At 45.8% G+C, this 12,919-nt stretch overlaps 1 protein-coding gene across 3 annotated transcripts; it reads left to right on the forward strand.

The window, feature by feature from the left end:
• The first annotated feature begins 752 nt into the window (after positions 1-752).
• Positions 753-11,649, forward strand: LOC109877715 (zinc finger protein 574). Of its 3 annotated transcripts, none has more exons than XM_031787155.1 (8): positions 753-1,033; positions 6,463-7,133; positions 7,298-7,464; positions 7,604-7,699; positions 7,782-8,569; positions 8,772-8,907; positions 9,087-10,634; positions 10,760-11,649. In XM_031787155.1, the coding sequence occupies exons 2-8, from the start codon at positions 6,842-6,844 to the stop codon at positions 10,931-10,933; spliced, it is 3,201 nt and encodes a 1,066-aa protein (XP_031643015.1). In that variant the 5' UTR covers positions 753-1,033; positions 6,463-6,841; the 3' UTR covers positions 10,934-11,649. The 3 variants fall into 3 exon arrangements, with proteins under 3 accessions (XP_031643015.1, XP_031643016.1, XP_031643014.1); XM_031787156.1 differs by having other exon boundaries at positions 6,559-7,133; XM_031787154.1 differs by having other exon boundaries at positions 6,837-7,133.
• The last annotated feature ends 1,270 nt before the right edge of the window (positions 11,650-12,919 follow it).

Below are 12,919 nucleotides of genomic sequence, written 5' to 3' on the forward strand. Positions count from 1 at the left end.
ATTTAAATATTTTATTTTTTATTTAACTATGCATAAGCAGTTGAAAATGTAGAGCAGTGCTTCCCAACCTTTTTTGGTTACCGTGTCATCAACGGAATATTACCCTTGGTTGGGAGCCACTGATGTAGAGATACCCAGGGGCTCAACAACAGCATACATACATTTCAAGCAACATTTTGGAAAAGTCAGCAATGCAGTTTGAAGATCTGACCCCTCACAATTACACAGTGAGACAGACATACACACACAAAGGTGGAGAAAATAACAGACCAAGTTGACCATCTTGGCATAAAAAGAGATTTGAAAATAAAAAAATATAGCAGGTTCACATGATGTTATCACCAGAAGAATGGAGAGTGGATTCTTCTCACTGCCTGGTGGGCATGCACCTTTAGCCACTCTAGTCTTCATTCAAGACAGCTAAGAAGTTGGAGTAGAGGTGAGTGTGAGACTGTGGCAATTCAAGAACAAGTTATAGAAGTCATTTTATTGTTGTTTCAGATTGCAGGGTTAGCAAACACTGTACATATTCTCATTATGGTGATATTAATATAGCATAACAATTATCCATTATTCAAAGTTTCCATTATTTAAAGTTTAAACAAATAGGATCAGATGAGCGCGGTTTTAAAAAAATGTAAAACAGGTCTAAAGTAGATAAAAAACAAATGACAAACCACACCGACATTGCGACAGTAAACTCCCACAACCGCAAATATATCAGTACGTTTTTTGTGAAAATGCTCTAAAGACCGCTTGATGACTGACAGGGAATGTATCCAATCACTTCCTTCCTAAGTCACAAGGCCAGAGCGCAAGGCAGAAGAGCGTGCCGACAACAGGGGGATGATCCGCGGACAAACGATGTTTTTCGTGCACCGAAATGTTTCTCTGCCAGAAGATTCACGATTTTAAATGCGTACGGTCAAATCAGTGCATTATTCACTTATAGCCGGAACGGAGAGTGCATTGTTGCTTCTGCGGAGCTTTGTGACTACCTCACGAGGGATTGTCCAACGACAATAGATGAGAGGTAAGATTCTTTGAACGGGAGGGGAAGGAAGGGCCTGTCGTGTCTACCGGAGACCTGCGGGGAAAAGTGCATAGCGCCGCCTGACGACCGCCTTGAGCCGGGGAGCCACAGTCAGGAGACAGCGGTGCCTCCGAAGAGGTCTCGGATATCGGAGAGAGCGCCGCCAACAGCTCGCCACATGAATGATAACACACAAGAAGCAATGTTGCAAGCTATCATGCAGCACTGTGACTTGTATAAACTAAATGTCATGAATTATATGCCATATTTGAGTAGAAAAAAATAATCTAATAATACACGTCCCTGTTAACTATTTCACATCCCGTCTACCACCGTTTGGCGCCTACATGCAGTTAGCTTCTGCTGTTTATTGCAGCTTCTAATTAGCGTGTAGCTATCGGCTCTATTTTCTATGACGATTTTATGGAATCATGCAATAGCTACAGGGCAATTCCATGTTAACGGAATTACGCTGAGACTCAGATTTGTCACTTTAAAACGTATGCTAAACAAAAACATTTACTGGAACGAGTGTAGATGCAAAGTTCGTTAACAGAATTACAGTAAATCTATTTTGGTTATTGAACTACAGTAAGTGAAGTAACAGAATTACGGTAACGAAATTACATCATGGGTCCCTGATATGTACTACACAGAAATGCATAATTTATGGATATGAATTAGAGGTCGATGACTATGATTTTTCAACGCCGATACCGATTTATTGGAGGACCAAAAAAAGCCAATACCGATTAATCGCCCAATTTTTTTATATTTATTTTAATTTTATTTATTTGTAATAATGACAATTACAACAATACTGAATGAACACTTATTTTATTATAATACATCAATAAAATCAATTTAGCCTCAAATAAATAATGAAACATGTTCAATTTGGTTTAAATAATGCAAAAAGAAAGTGTTGGAGAAGAAAGTAAAAGTGCAATATGTGCCATGTAAGAAAGCTAACGTTTCAGTTCCTTGCTCAGAACATGAGAACATATGAAAGCTGGTGGTTACTTTTAACATGAGTCTTCAATATTCACAGGTAAGAAGTTTTAGGTTGCAGTTATTATAGGAATGAAAGGACTATTTCTCTCTATACGATTTGTATTTCATATACCTTTGACTATTGGATGTTCTTATAGGCACTTTAGTATTGCCAGTGTAACAGTATAGCTTCCATCCCTCTCCTCGACGCTACCTGGGCTTGAACCAGGAACACATTGACAACAGCCACCCTCGAAGCAGCGTTACCCATGCAGAGCAAGGGGAACAACTACTCCAAGTCTCAGAGCAAGTGACGTTTGAAACGCTATTAGCGCGCACCCCGCTAAATAACTAGCCATTTCACATCAGTTACACCAGCCTAATCTCGGGTGTTGATAGGCTTGAAGTCATAAACAGCGCAATGCTTGAAGCATTGTGAAGAGCTGCTGGCAAAATGCACGAAAGTTCTGTTTGAATGAATGCTTACGAGCCTGCTGGTGCCTACCATCGCTCAGTCAGACTGCTTTATTAAATAATAGACTTAATTATAACAACGCACACAAATATGAGCCTTAGGTCATTAATATGGTTGAATCTGGAAACTATAATTTCGTAAACAAAACATGTATTATTTTTTAAATTTGTTATTTATTTCACCTTTATTTAACCAGGTAGGCTAGTTGAGAACAAGTTCTCATTTGCAACTGCGACCTGGCCAAAATAAAGCATAGCAGTGTGAACAGACAACACAGAGTTACACATGGAGTAAACAATTAACAAGTCAATAACACAGTAGAAAAAAAAGGGGAGTCTATATACATTGTGTGCAAAAGGCATAAGGAGGTAGGCGAATAATTACAATTTTGCAGATTAACACTGGAGTGATAAATGATCAGATGGTCATGTACAGGTAGAGATATTGGTGTGCAAAAGAGCAGAAAAGTAAATAAATAAAAACAGTATGGGGATGAGGTAGGTAAAAATGGGTGGGCTATTTACCGATAGACTATGTACAGCTGCAGTGATCGGTTAGCTGCTCAGATAGCAGATGTTTGAAGTTGGTGAGGGAGATAAAAGTCTCCGTTCCGTATTTTATCTAACGGGTGGCATCCATAAGTCTAAATATTGCTGTTACATTGCACAACCTTCAATGTTATGTCATAATTACGTAAAATTCGGACAAATTAGTTCGCAATGAGCCAGGCGGCCCAAACTGTTGCATATACACTGACTCTGCGTGCAATGAACGCAAGAGAAGTGACACAATTTCACCTGGTTAATATTGCCTGCTAACCTTTCTTTTAGCTAAATATGCAGGTTTAAAAATATATACTTCTGTGTATTGATTTTAAGAAAGCCATTGATGTTTATGGTTAGGTACATGTTGGAGCAACGACAGTCCTTTTTCGTGAATGCGCACCGCATTGATTATATGCAACGCAGGACACGCTAGATAAACTAGTAATAACTACACATGGTTTATTATAACTAGTGATTATGATTGATTGTTTTTTATAAGATAGGTTTAATGCTAGCTAGCAACTTACCTTGGCTTCTTACTGCATTCGCGTAAAACAGGCAGGCTCCTCGTAAGGCAGGTGGTTAGAGCGTTGGACTAGTTAACCGTAAGGTTGCAAGATTGAATCCCTGAGCTGACAAGGTTCAAATCTGTCGTTCTGCCCCTGAACAAGGCAGTTAACCCACCGTTCCTAGGCCATCATTGAAAATAAGAATGTGTTCTTAATAAATCCTTTTGTGACTAGGGGGCAGTATTTTCATTTTTGGAAAAATAACGTGCCCGTAGTAAACGGGATATTTTGTCAGGACAAGATGCTAGAATATGCATATAATTGACAGCTTAGGATAGAAAACACTCTAATGTTTCCAGAACTGTAAAGATATTGTCTGTGAGTATAACAGAACTGATATTGCAGGCGAAAGCCTGAGAAAAATCCAATCTGGAAGTGCCTCATGTTTTGAAAGCGCTGCGTTCCAATGCGTCCCTATTGAGCAGTGAATGGGCTATCAACCAGATTACTTTTTCTCCGTATTCCCCAAGGTGTCTACAGCATTGTGACGTAGTTTTACGAATTTATGTTGAAGAATACCTGTAAGCGGCTACATTGCGCAAGTGGTCACCTGATGCTCCCAGAGAGATTCTCACGTAAAATACAGAGGTAGCCATTATTCCAATCGGTCCTAATTGTCCCGGTGGATATATTATCGAATAGATATTTGAAAAACACCTTGAGGATTGATTATAAACAACGTTTGCCATGTTTCTGTCGATATTATGGAGCTAATTTTGAATATTTTTCGGGGTTTTCGTGACTGCAATTTCCGGGCGATTTCTCAGCCAAACGTGAAGAACAAACGGAGCTATTTCGCCTACAAAAAATATTATTTTTGGAAAAAAGGAACATTGGCTATCTAACTGGGAGTCTCGTGAGTGAAAACATCCGAAGCTCATCAAAGGTAAACGATTTAATTTGATTGCTTTTCTGATTTCCGTGACCAAGTTACCTGCTGCTAGCTGGACAAAATGCTATGCTAGGCTATCGATAAACTTGCACAAATGCTTGTCTAGCTTTGGCTGTAAAGCATATTTTGAAAATCTGAGATGACAGGGTGATTAACAAAAGGCTAAGCTGTGTCTCAATATATTTCACTTGTGATTTTCATGAATAGGAATATTTTCTAGGAATATTTATGTCCGTTGCGTTATGCTAATTAGAGTCAGTCGATGAATACGCTCCCTCGTACGGGATGGGGAGTCACTAGAGGTTCTTAACTGACTTGCCTCGTCAAATAAAGTTGTAAAAAATAAAATAAAAATCGGCATCCAAAAATACCGATTTCCGATTGTTATGAAAACTTGATATCGGCCCTAATTAATCGGCCATTCCGATTTAATCGGTCGACCTCTAATATGAATGTAATTTTCTTTATTGTGATTCATCCTGAATAGGTACACAAAGGTAGAAATATGCAATATCATCCTTTGCATATATTGGGTATCATTCTACACACTGGCTATAATGAGCTCCGCCCACAAACAAGACCAAATCTGAACCAATCATAAACTTCTATGTTTCACAAGTTTGGACATTACAATAGAGTACAGTACATTACTGTGCTCTACTGTATGGAACTCTACTGTACTATACTCTACTTTTCTTCACTGTACTGTGCTGTCCAATCTTGTGAAACATAGACGTTTATGATTGGTTCAAATTTGGTCCGGTCACCAATCATGGACGTCTGTGTTTGGGTCAAATCAAGGCCGGCCCTGACTGGCCCCCAAAATGACGTATGTGGACGTTGACATTTTAACTACTTTTCAACGTCCATGGACTTCCGATGCTAAGTGGGTGCGGATGCTGGTTACAGTTTTAGTAAATGGAAAGAGAGGGGGCTCTTGGGTAGTCGTCAGTAAGAACCGGGAGAGGTGATATTAACTAGAGAGAGAAGAGGGAGAGGTTGTCCAGACTGTTTTCACACTCGCTTTGACCACCAGACAACAGAAAGAGACAAACAGTTATGAGCTGAACATAACAGTATGCCAGTGGAAGGGAGGACATTATGATTTGATTTCACATTGTGTTCAATTCAATTGCTGTAATTCCGTTAATGTTTTTTCGTTAATTATGTTACCAATTTGGTAACAGAATTACGAGTTATAATCACTAAATAATTCAGAAACTGTAAAAAAACACTAACTAATTGGTAAGTCTACCTTGTTGCTTCTGTGAACTTTCATTATCATCTTAAAGATATGTGGTTTTTGGTAACGGAATTACAAGGCACAAGGCAGTGTTTTAAGAAGGCAACCTACATTTTAGTTTTGGAGAAATTATTTAAGTGTTGTTTACCTAAATATTACTTCAACATTATTGTGTTTTGATGTATTTCTAATACCTTTTTTAAAAAGGCTTATCTGGTAAATCTAAGACCTCTTTCCATCTGTTTGACCAGAAAACAAAGCAATTACTAGAAACATTTATCTATGACTTCATTTGACACCCATTTGACACCCATTTGACAACCATTTGACACCCATTTGACACCCATTTGACACCCATTTGACACCCATTTTGATATATATATTTTTTGTTATTCATTTTAATTGTATTTATTTAACCCTTAGATGACTGAGAACACATTCTCATTTACAGCAACGACGTGAGGTTTGTTACAGGGGAGAAGAGGGGCGATGAGTGAGCCAATTGTAAGCTGGGGATGATTAGGTGGCCATGATTGTATGAGGGCCACTTTGAGATATGCTCCTATCAACATCACATGTTGGTGCTCATGCCTCCTTTAACATGGAAATGACCTACATCATTGTAAACTAAAATAATGTCTATGGGCCAGTTGGGGATTGGGACAGGTGTTACCAAATAGCTGACAGCCTACTGTATTTTGCTTTTTTTCAGGCTCCCTCCCTGTTGTCCTGACATCACAGAACATCATAGTGAGAGACCTGAGGAAAGAGCCTAGCTGACAGCCTACTGTATTTTGCTTTTTTTCAGGCTCCCTCCCTGTTGTCCTGACATCACAGAACATCATAGTGAGAGACCTGAGGAAAGAGCCTAGCTACTATACAAATCATTGTTACTGGTTCAAGCCCTAAAACTCACAACACACTGGTTTGCTCACTAACAGACATCAGTCTTCAGTTCAACAATCGAGGCACACTTGTATCAAGATCGTAACACAGAACTATAACTCAGACCAGGACAGGAGCCTTTTTATCATTCATTGAATTGTGCTGACTAACACACACGGTCCTACAAAAACCGCCTTGCAGTAGCCATGGATGACCAGCAGGAGGACCCAGAGGGAATGTACGACGTGCAGCACCAGTACATGTGCAGTGAGTGCCACCAGCTCTTCAACACCCTAGAAGAAGTGCTGATGCACCAGCAGATCCACACAGGGCAGGAGGGAGAAGAGGGGGAGGCCATGGCCATCCAGGGCATCTCAGAGTACGGGGACAGCCAGTACCAGTGCCTGGAGTGTGGGGCCCTCCTCAGGAACCCAGATGAACTGCTACTGCACCAGGAGCTGCACATGAGAGAGGCAGGGTTGGAGACAGAGGACCAAGGTGAGAGGGAGGGGATGGTGGAGGACAGGAAAGGGTGGATATGTGTCTTGAGGAGGGGGGTTGAAGGTGGTGGTTTGTTTCAAGGATGAAAGGCAGAGGTTGTTTGAATGTAGAGAGGCTAGATAGTGAGACTCACCTGCTGAACATTGTGTTGTGTTCCCCAGAACTGTGTGAGGTGTTGGAGACAGACGAGGCAGGGACAGGGGGCCAGGTGTCGGGGCCTGTCCAGTACCAGTGTCTAGACTGCCTGGCCCTGTTTGACTCTCCAGAGGTGTGGCTGGCCCACAGACAGACCCACAGCAAGAGCAGCACGCACAGTGCCACAGAGACTGTGAGTATTAAATACCAACACATTTCATCAGAAAACCCTTCATCAAAGGGCTTACAGGCTGACATTCTTTAGCGCGAAAGCAGACAGGCAGAATTAGGTGTTTCCTTTCTTGGCTCAAACTTCCTCCTCTCTCTCCCAGGAGTATGTGTTGCAGCCCGATGGTACTGTGACACCCTTGGTCAGTGTTCAGAACTTTGTCTTGAGTGAACAACAGGCCGGGGAGATCTTAGCACAGGTACTGTACACACTTAATGTCAAAAAGCTTTTTAAAAAGTTATTTTCACTCAAACATGATCATGTCCGTGCCCCCCTCTCAGGTCCTGGCCCAACAACAACAACATCAGTCTACCCCCCAGCCCTCGACCCCCTCCCGGGCCACCTTCCTACCCCCCGTCTCCCCCCTTCCCGGCTCGGCCACCATGCGTCTCCAGATCTGCAGTGCCCAGGCCCTGGCCGATGGCTCCAGTACCCCCGGCCTACGGCGCGCCAAGCTGCTGCCCCCTCTGCTCACTCCTCTAGGGGTGGGCTCGGTAGGAAAGCTGGGGGTTCCAGAGAACGGCTTCCAGAGACTGGAGGTGGCGCTGTCTGCTGTCCGGGAGGAGAAAGAGCAGCAGGGGGAGGTGGTGATCTTCCACCCCTATGAGTGCTCTGAGTGTGCCCTCCTCTTCCAGACCCCAGAGGACTTCCTGCAACACCAGGGGGAGCACTTCCTGGCCCAGGAGAAGGAGAGCGGTGAGGATGGGGTGATGATGGGATACGAGGAAGACAGAGGGAGGGAGGAGGAGAGAGAGGAGGAGAATGGGGGGAGGGTGGCAGAGGAGAGGGGGAAGGGAACGGGGAGACGCGCCCTGGCTAAAAGATCTAGAAACACACCCCTATGCCTGCACTGCAGCCAATGCCAGCGTACCTTCACGTCAGCCAATCGGCTGGCGGCACACAGGCGCGTGCACGAGCATGGCACATACGAGTGTCGGGAGTGCGACAAGGTGTTTAAGAAGGCGATGTCACTGCAGACACACATGCGCTCTCACTCCGGGGAGGCTCGGTATCTGTGTGTGGACTGTGGTCACGGCTTCAACACAGAGATGACCCTCATCATACACAGGTAGGTGCCTGACCAGACATAATGTTCTCATCATGCACCATCACAATCCCCAATGTTTTTCTGTCTATTGCTTTTTGAATGCTGTTTTGTATTGAGGTCTCTGAGACAAATCTTCTCTTCTCTTTTTATATCTGCCCATCCCTACCTCTGCCTCCTCACCCCTCACGTCATCCCTCATGTCATCCCTCGCTCCGTCCTGTAGGAAGTCTCACACAGCAGAGCCGCTCCACAGGTGTGAGCACTGTGCCAAGACCTTCACCAATATGACCAAGTTTCTGTACCACCGTAGAACACACACCACCAAAGCAGCCACCACTACACCTACCCCTGTCGTCCTGGTAACCACGTTTTCTTTTTAAAAATGGTAATATTGTTCTTATAGTTCCAAATTCTAACTTGAGAAATGTTTTGCGCAATTCATCAATGAGAAATGTATGCAAATGTTTTGTTCCTCGAGTTAAATTCAGTCCCATACCGGTCAATGTATGAGCATGTGTTTTGACGATGTCCTGTACAGGTCCCAGCGGCCCCCAGGAGGATGTCCCTGTCAGCCCTGTCCATCCTTCAGAGAGCCCGGGCCCTGAGGGAGAGGGGTGAGGGCAGCCCCATGGAGGGGGACGAGGAGAACCTGATGGCCCCCCTTACTGAGGCTGAGATGGAGATAGGCGAGTCGGGGGAGGACACTGCCTCCAGCTCCCTGAGCAGGGCAGAGGGAGGAAAGGAGAACAGGGTGGATGTGGAGGGGACACCAGGGGGCAGTGGAGAGTCCCAACCGGGAGAACATACTGCTGATCCTGGTTCCTCTACTGACCCTAACCCCTCTGGTCCAGCTGGCCCCCGGGGAGCGTTCCCCTGCCCCTCCTGCCCTCAGGCTTTCCCCTCTCTGCTCCGCCTGGTCAAACACCGCCATACGGCCCACGTCTCCGAGCGACACTTCAAGTGCTCCGTGTGCACCAAGACCTTCAAGAAGCAGATGCACCTACGCAACCACCTGCGCACACACACCGGCGAGCGGCCCTTCCAGTGCTCAGACTGCGGCAAGACCTTCTCGTCCCTGGCCAACCTGTCTCGCCACAACCTCACCCACTCTGGCGTGCGCCCCTACCGCTGCGACATCTGCCACCGGACATTCACCCAGTCATCCAACCTCCGGCAGCACCGCCTACTCCATGCCAACCTCCCTCCCTGGCCCTGCCCGGACTGCCCCGCCACCTTCGTACGGCCGGCCAAGCTAGCCGCCCACCGCTACACTGTTCACCCGGGGGCCCCGGCCCCGTTCTCCTGCCCCCAATGCCAGGCTGGCTTCCTGCACAGGAGGAAGAGAGACCGCCACTGTCAGGAGGTCCACCCCACTGAGGCCCAGGCAGACAGAGAGGGTGGGTTAGAGAGCCAGCCCCAAGTGTGCCCTGACGGGGAGCCCCTCTCAGAGCCCTCCACCTCAGAAGACACCGGGACCACCAGCCTCATGAGAGGGGGCCTGGACTGCACTGTGTGTGGGAAGAAGCTCAACTCTGCAGCCAACTGGCGTCTGCATCAGCTGAGCCACGGCCTGGTTCCTGGTCGGTCCTGTGGTGGTGCAGTAGCCAGGGGTAAATCCCACCAGTGCCTAACCTGCGGTAAGCTGTTTGTCTCCTCCTCTGGCGTGACCTTGCATCAGCGCATCCACACAGGAGAGCGCCCCTTCCCCTGCAACCTGTGTGGCAAGCGCTTCCGGCAGAACACGCACCTGCGAGAGCACCTGCGCACGCATACGGGGGAGCGACCGTTCCGCTGCGAAATATGTGACAAGGGCTTTGTCCAGAGCATGCACCTGGCGGAGCACCGGCGTACGCACACGGGGGAGCGCCCCCACGCCTGTCTGGTGTGCGGCAAGGCCTTCAAGTCCTTCTCCAACCTGCGGAACCACAGGAAGACCCACGCACGCCAGCAGAGGCAGGAGGAGGCGGCCGCAGCACAGGTTGCCATGGAGACCAGCGCCGCCGTGGCGCTAGTGGAGGCATCCCAGGTGGGACTGGCCAATGGGCAGCCTCAGCTGTTCCACATACAGACGTCGACCCTACAGCAGGTGAGGGGCTGGCGGGGTCTGTGTGCGGCCTCTGAGGGTGTGTTATTCTGTAAAATTGAGAAAATATGTTGTTCAAATATGTTTTTCTCTCACATCCTCCATACAATGCTTCCTTTCCTATCCAGACCCAGGGTACTCCCACCATCATGTGTAATGAGTTTGGGGAGACCATCGCCATCATAGAGACCAGTGAGGGAGGAACCCTACCCCTGGCTGAGGCTATAGAGATCTACCACACAGCCCTGGAGAACAGTCTGGGGATGGACTCCATCTCTGTAGACAGTCTACAGCTCATCTAACAGTCTGGGGATGGACTTCGTCTCTGTAGACAGTCAACAGCTCATCTAAAGGCCAGACAGAGATAACTCAGAACCATGACCGGACCATCAGATAACCCTCACACAACGATCTAGATATTCTGAGGGTCAAAGAGACACTACTCAGAACTATCACAGACCTGTCATAGAACCATCAAACAAGCATCAAAGATGTATCTACAGCTACTGAGAGCCAGTGAGAGGCTCAACTATTGGAGAACCATGACAGAACTACCTGTGTGGGCTGTGGGAGTGTACTGACTCTTGACTGGCAGAGAGCATGTTTTACTGACTGTTATCCTATTGGGGTGAATGTATGGGGAGCAGTAGAATATTAAACTGTGATCGAGTGAACTACAGGAGTGTAGGAACACTGGTCTGGTTGTCATTGTTGAGTACAAAAATGATTGTCTACAATTGCAGCAGGCAGGACAACAGTAGGTGTTCATTCACTCCTCCAGACCAAATGTGTTACGATCTCATGTTCAGAAAGACAGGGCAGAGCCGGTCAGTGGTGGTGGAGAGGTAGTTGTGACAGAGGGCCATTTCCTGTGTTTGTCATGTTCTTGACTGCCCGTGGATGTTCATTCAGTGCATGTCTGTAATATGTGATTTTTACTTTGAAAACAATGACTGTTTCTCTTTTTGCTGTAAATAGATAAATTAATGATTAAATGATATTTGATAATATGCTATGACTGTTTTGTTATGTGACTGTGTGTGTGTTACTGTGTCTTGTGATTGGGGTTGATACTGGACCCCATTCACCCTCCTTTTGAAGAACGGATCAAGCCCAGGGAAAATTAACATACAGTGGGGCAAAAAAGTATTTAGTCAGCCACCAATTGTGCAAGTTCTCCCACTTAAAAAGATGAGAGGCCTGTAATTTTCGTCATAGGTACACTTCAACTATGACAGACAAAATTAGAAGAAAAAGAAAATCCAGAAAATCACATTGTAGGATTTTTTATGAATTTATTTGCAAATTATGGTGGAAAATAAGTATTTGGTCACCTACAAACAAGCAAGATTTCTGGCTCTCTAAAAGACACCTGTCCACAACCTCAAACAGTCACACTCCAAACTCCACTATGGCCAAGACCAAAGAGCTGTCAAAGGACACCAGAAACAAAATTGTAGACCTGCACCAGGCTGGGAAGACTGAATCTGCAATAGGTAAGCAGCTTGGTTTGAAGAAATCAACTGTGGGAGCAATTATTAGGAAATGGAAGACATACAAGACCACTGATAATCTCCCTCGATCTGGGGCTCCACGCAAGATCTCATCCCGTGGGGTCAAAATTATCACAAGAACGGTGAGCAAAAATCCCAGAGCCACACGGGGGGACCTAGTGAATGACCTGCAGAGAGCTGGGACCAAAGTAACAAAGCCTACCATCAGTAACACACTACGCTGAAGTGCCAGACGTGTCCCCCTGCTTAAGCCAGTACATGTCCAGGCCCGTCTTTAGTTTGCTAGAGAGCATTTGGATGACCCAGAAGAAGATTGGGAGAATGTCATATGGTCAGATGAAACCAAAATAGAACTTTTTGGTAAAAACTCAACTCGTTGTGTTTGGAGGACAAAGAATGCTGAGTTGCATCAAAAGAACACCATGCCTACTGTGAAGCATGGGGGTGGAAACATCATGCTTTGGGGATGTTTTTCTGCAAAGGGACCAGGATGTCTGATCCGTGTAAAGGAAAGAATGAATGGGGCCATGTATCATGAGATTTTGAGGGAAAACCTCATTCCATCAGCAAGGGCATTGAAGATGAAACATGGCTGGGTCTTTCAGCATGACAATGAACACACCGCCCGGGCAACGAAGGAGTGGCTTCGTAAGAAGCATTTCAGGGTCCTGGAGTGGCCTAGCCAGTCTCCAGATCTCAACCCCATAGAAAATCTTTGGAGGGAGTTGAAAGTCCGTGTTGCCCAGCAACAGCCCCAAAACATCACTGCTCTAG

This window comes from Oncorhynchus kisutch, linkage group LG13, assembly GCF_002021735.2.
Source record: "Oncorhynchus kisutch isolate 150728-3 linkage group LG13, Okis_V2, whole genome shotgun sequence".
In the NCBI taxonomy this organism is placed as follows: domain Eukaryota; kingdom Metazoa; phylum Chordata; class Actinopteri; order Salmoniformes; family Salmonidae; genus Oncorhynchus; species Oncorhynchus kisutch.

Coding starts and splice junctions, on each gene's coding strand:
- LOC109877715 (XM_031787154.1), top strand. Junction 7,465..7,603: donor CGCACAGTGCCACAGAGACT/GTGAGTATTAAA, acceptor TCTCTCTCCCAG/GAGTATGTGTTGCAGCCCGA. Junction 8,570..8,771: donor ATGACCCTCATCATACACAG/GTAGGTGCCTGA, acceptor TCCGTCCTGTAG/GAAGTCTCACACAGCAGAGC.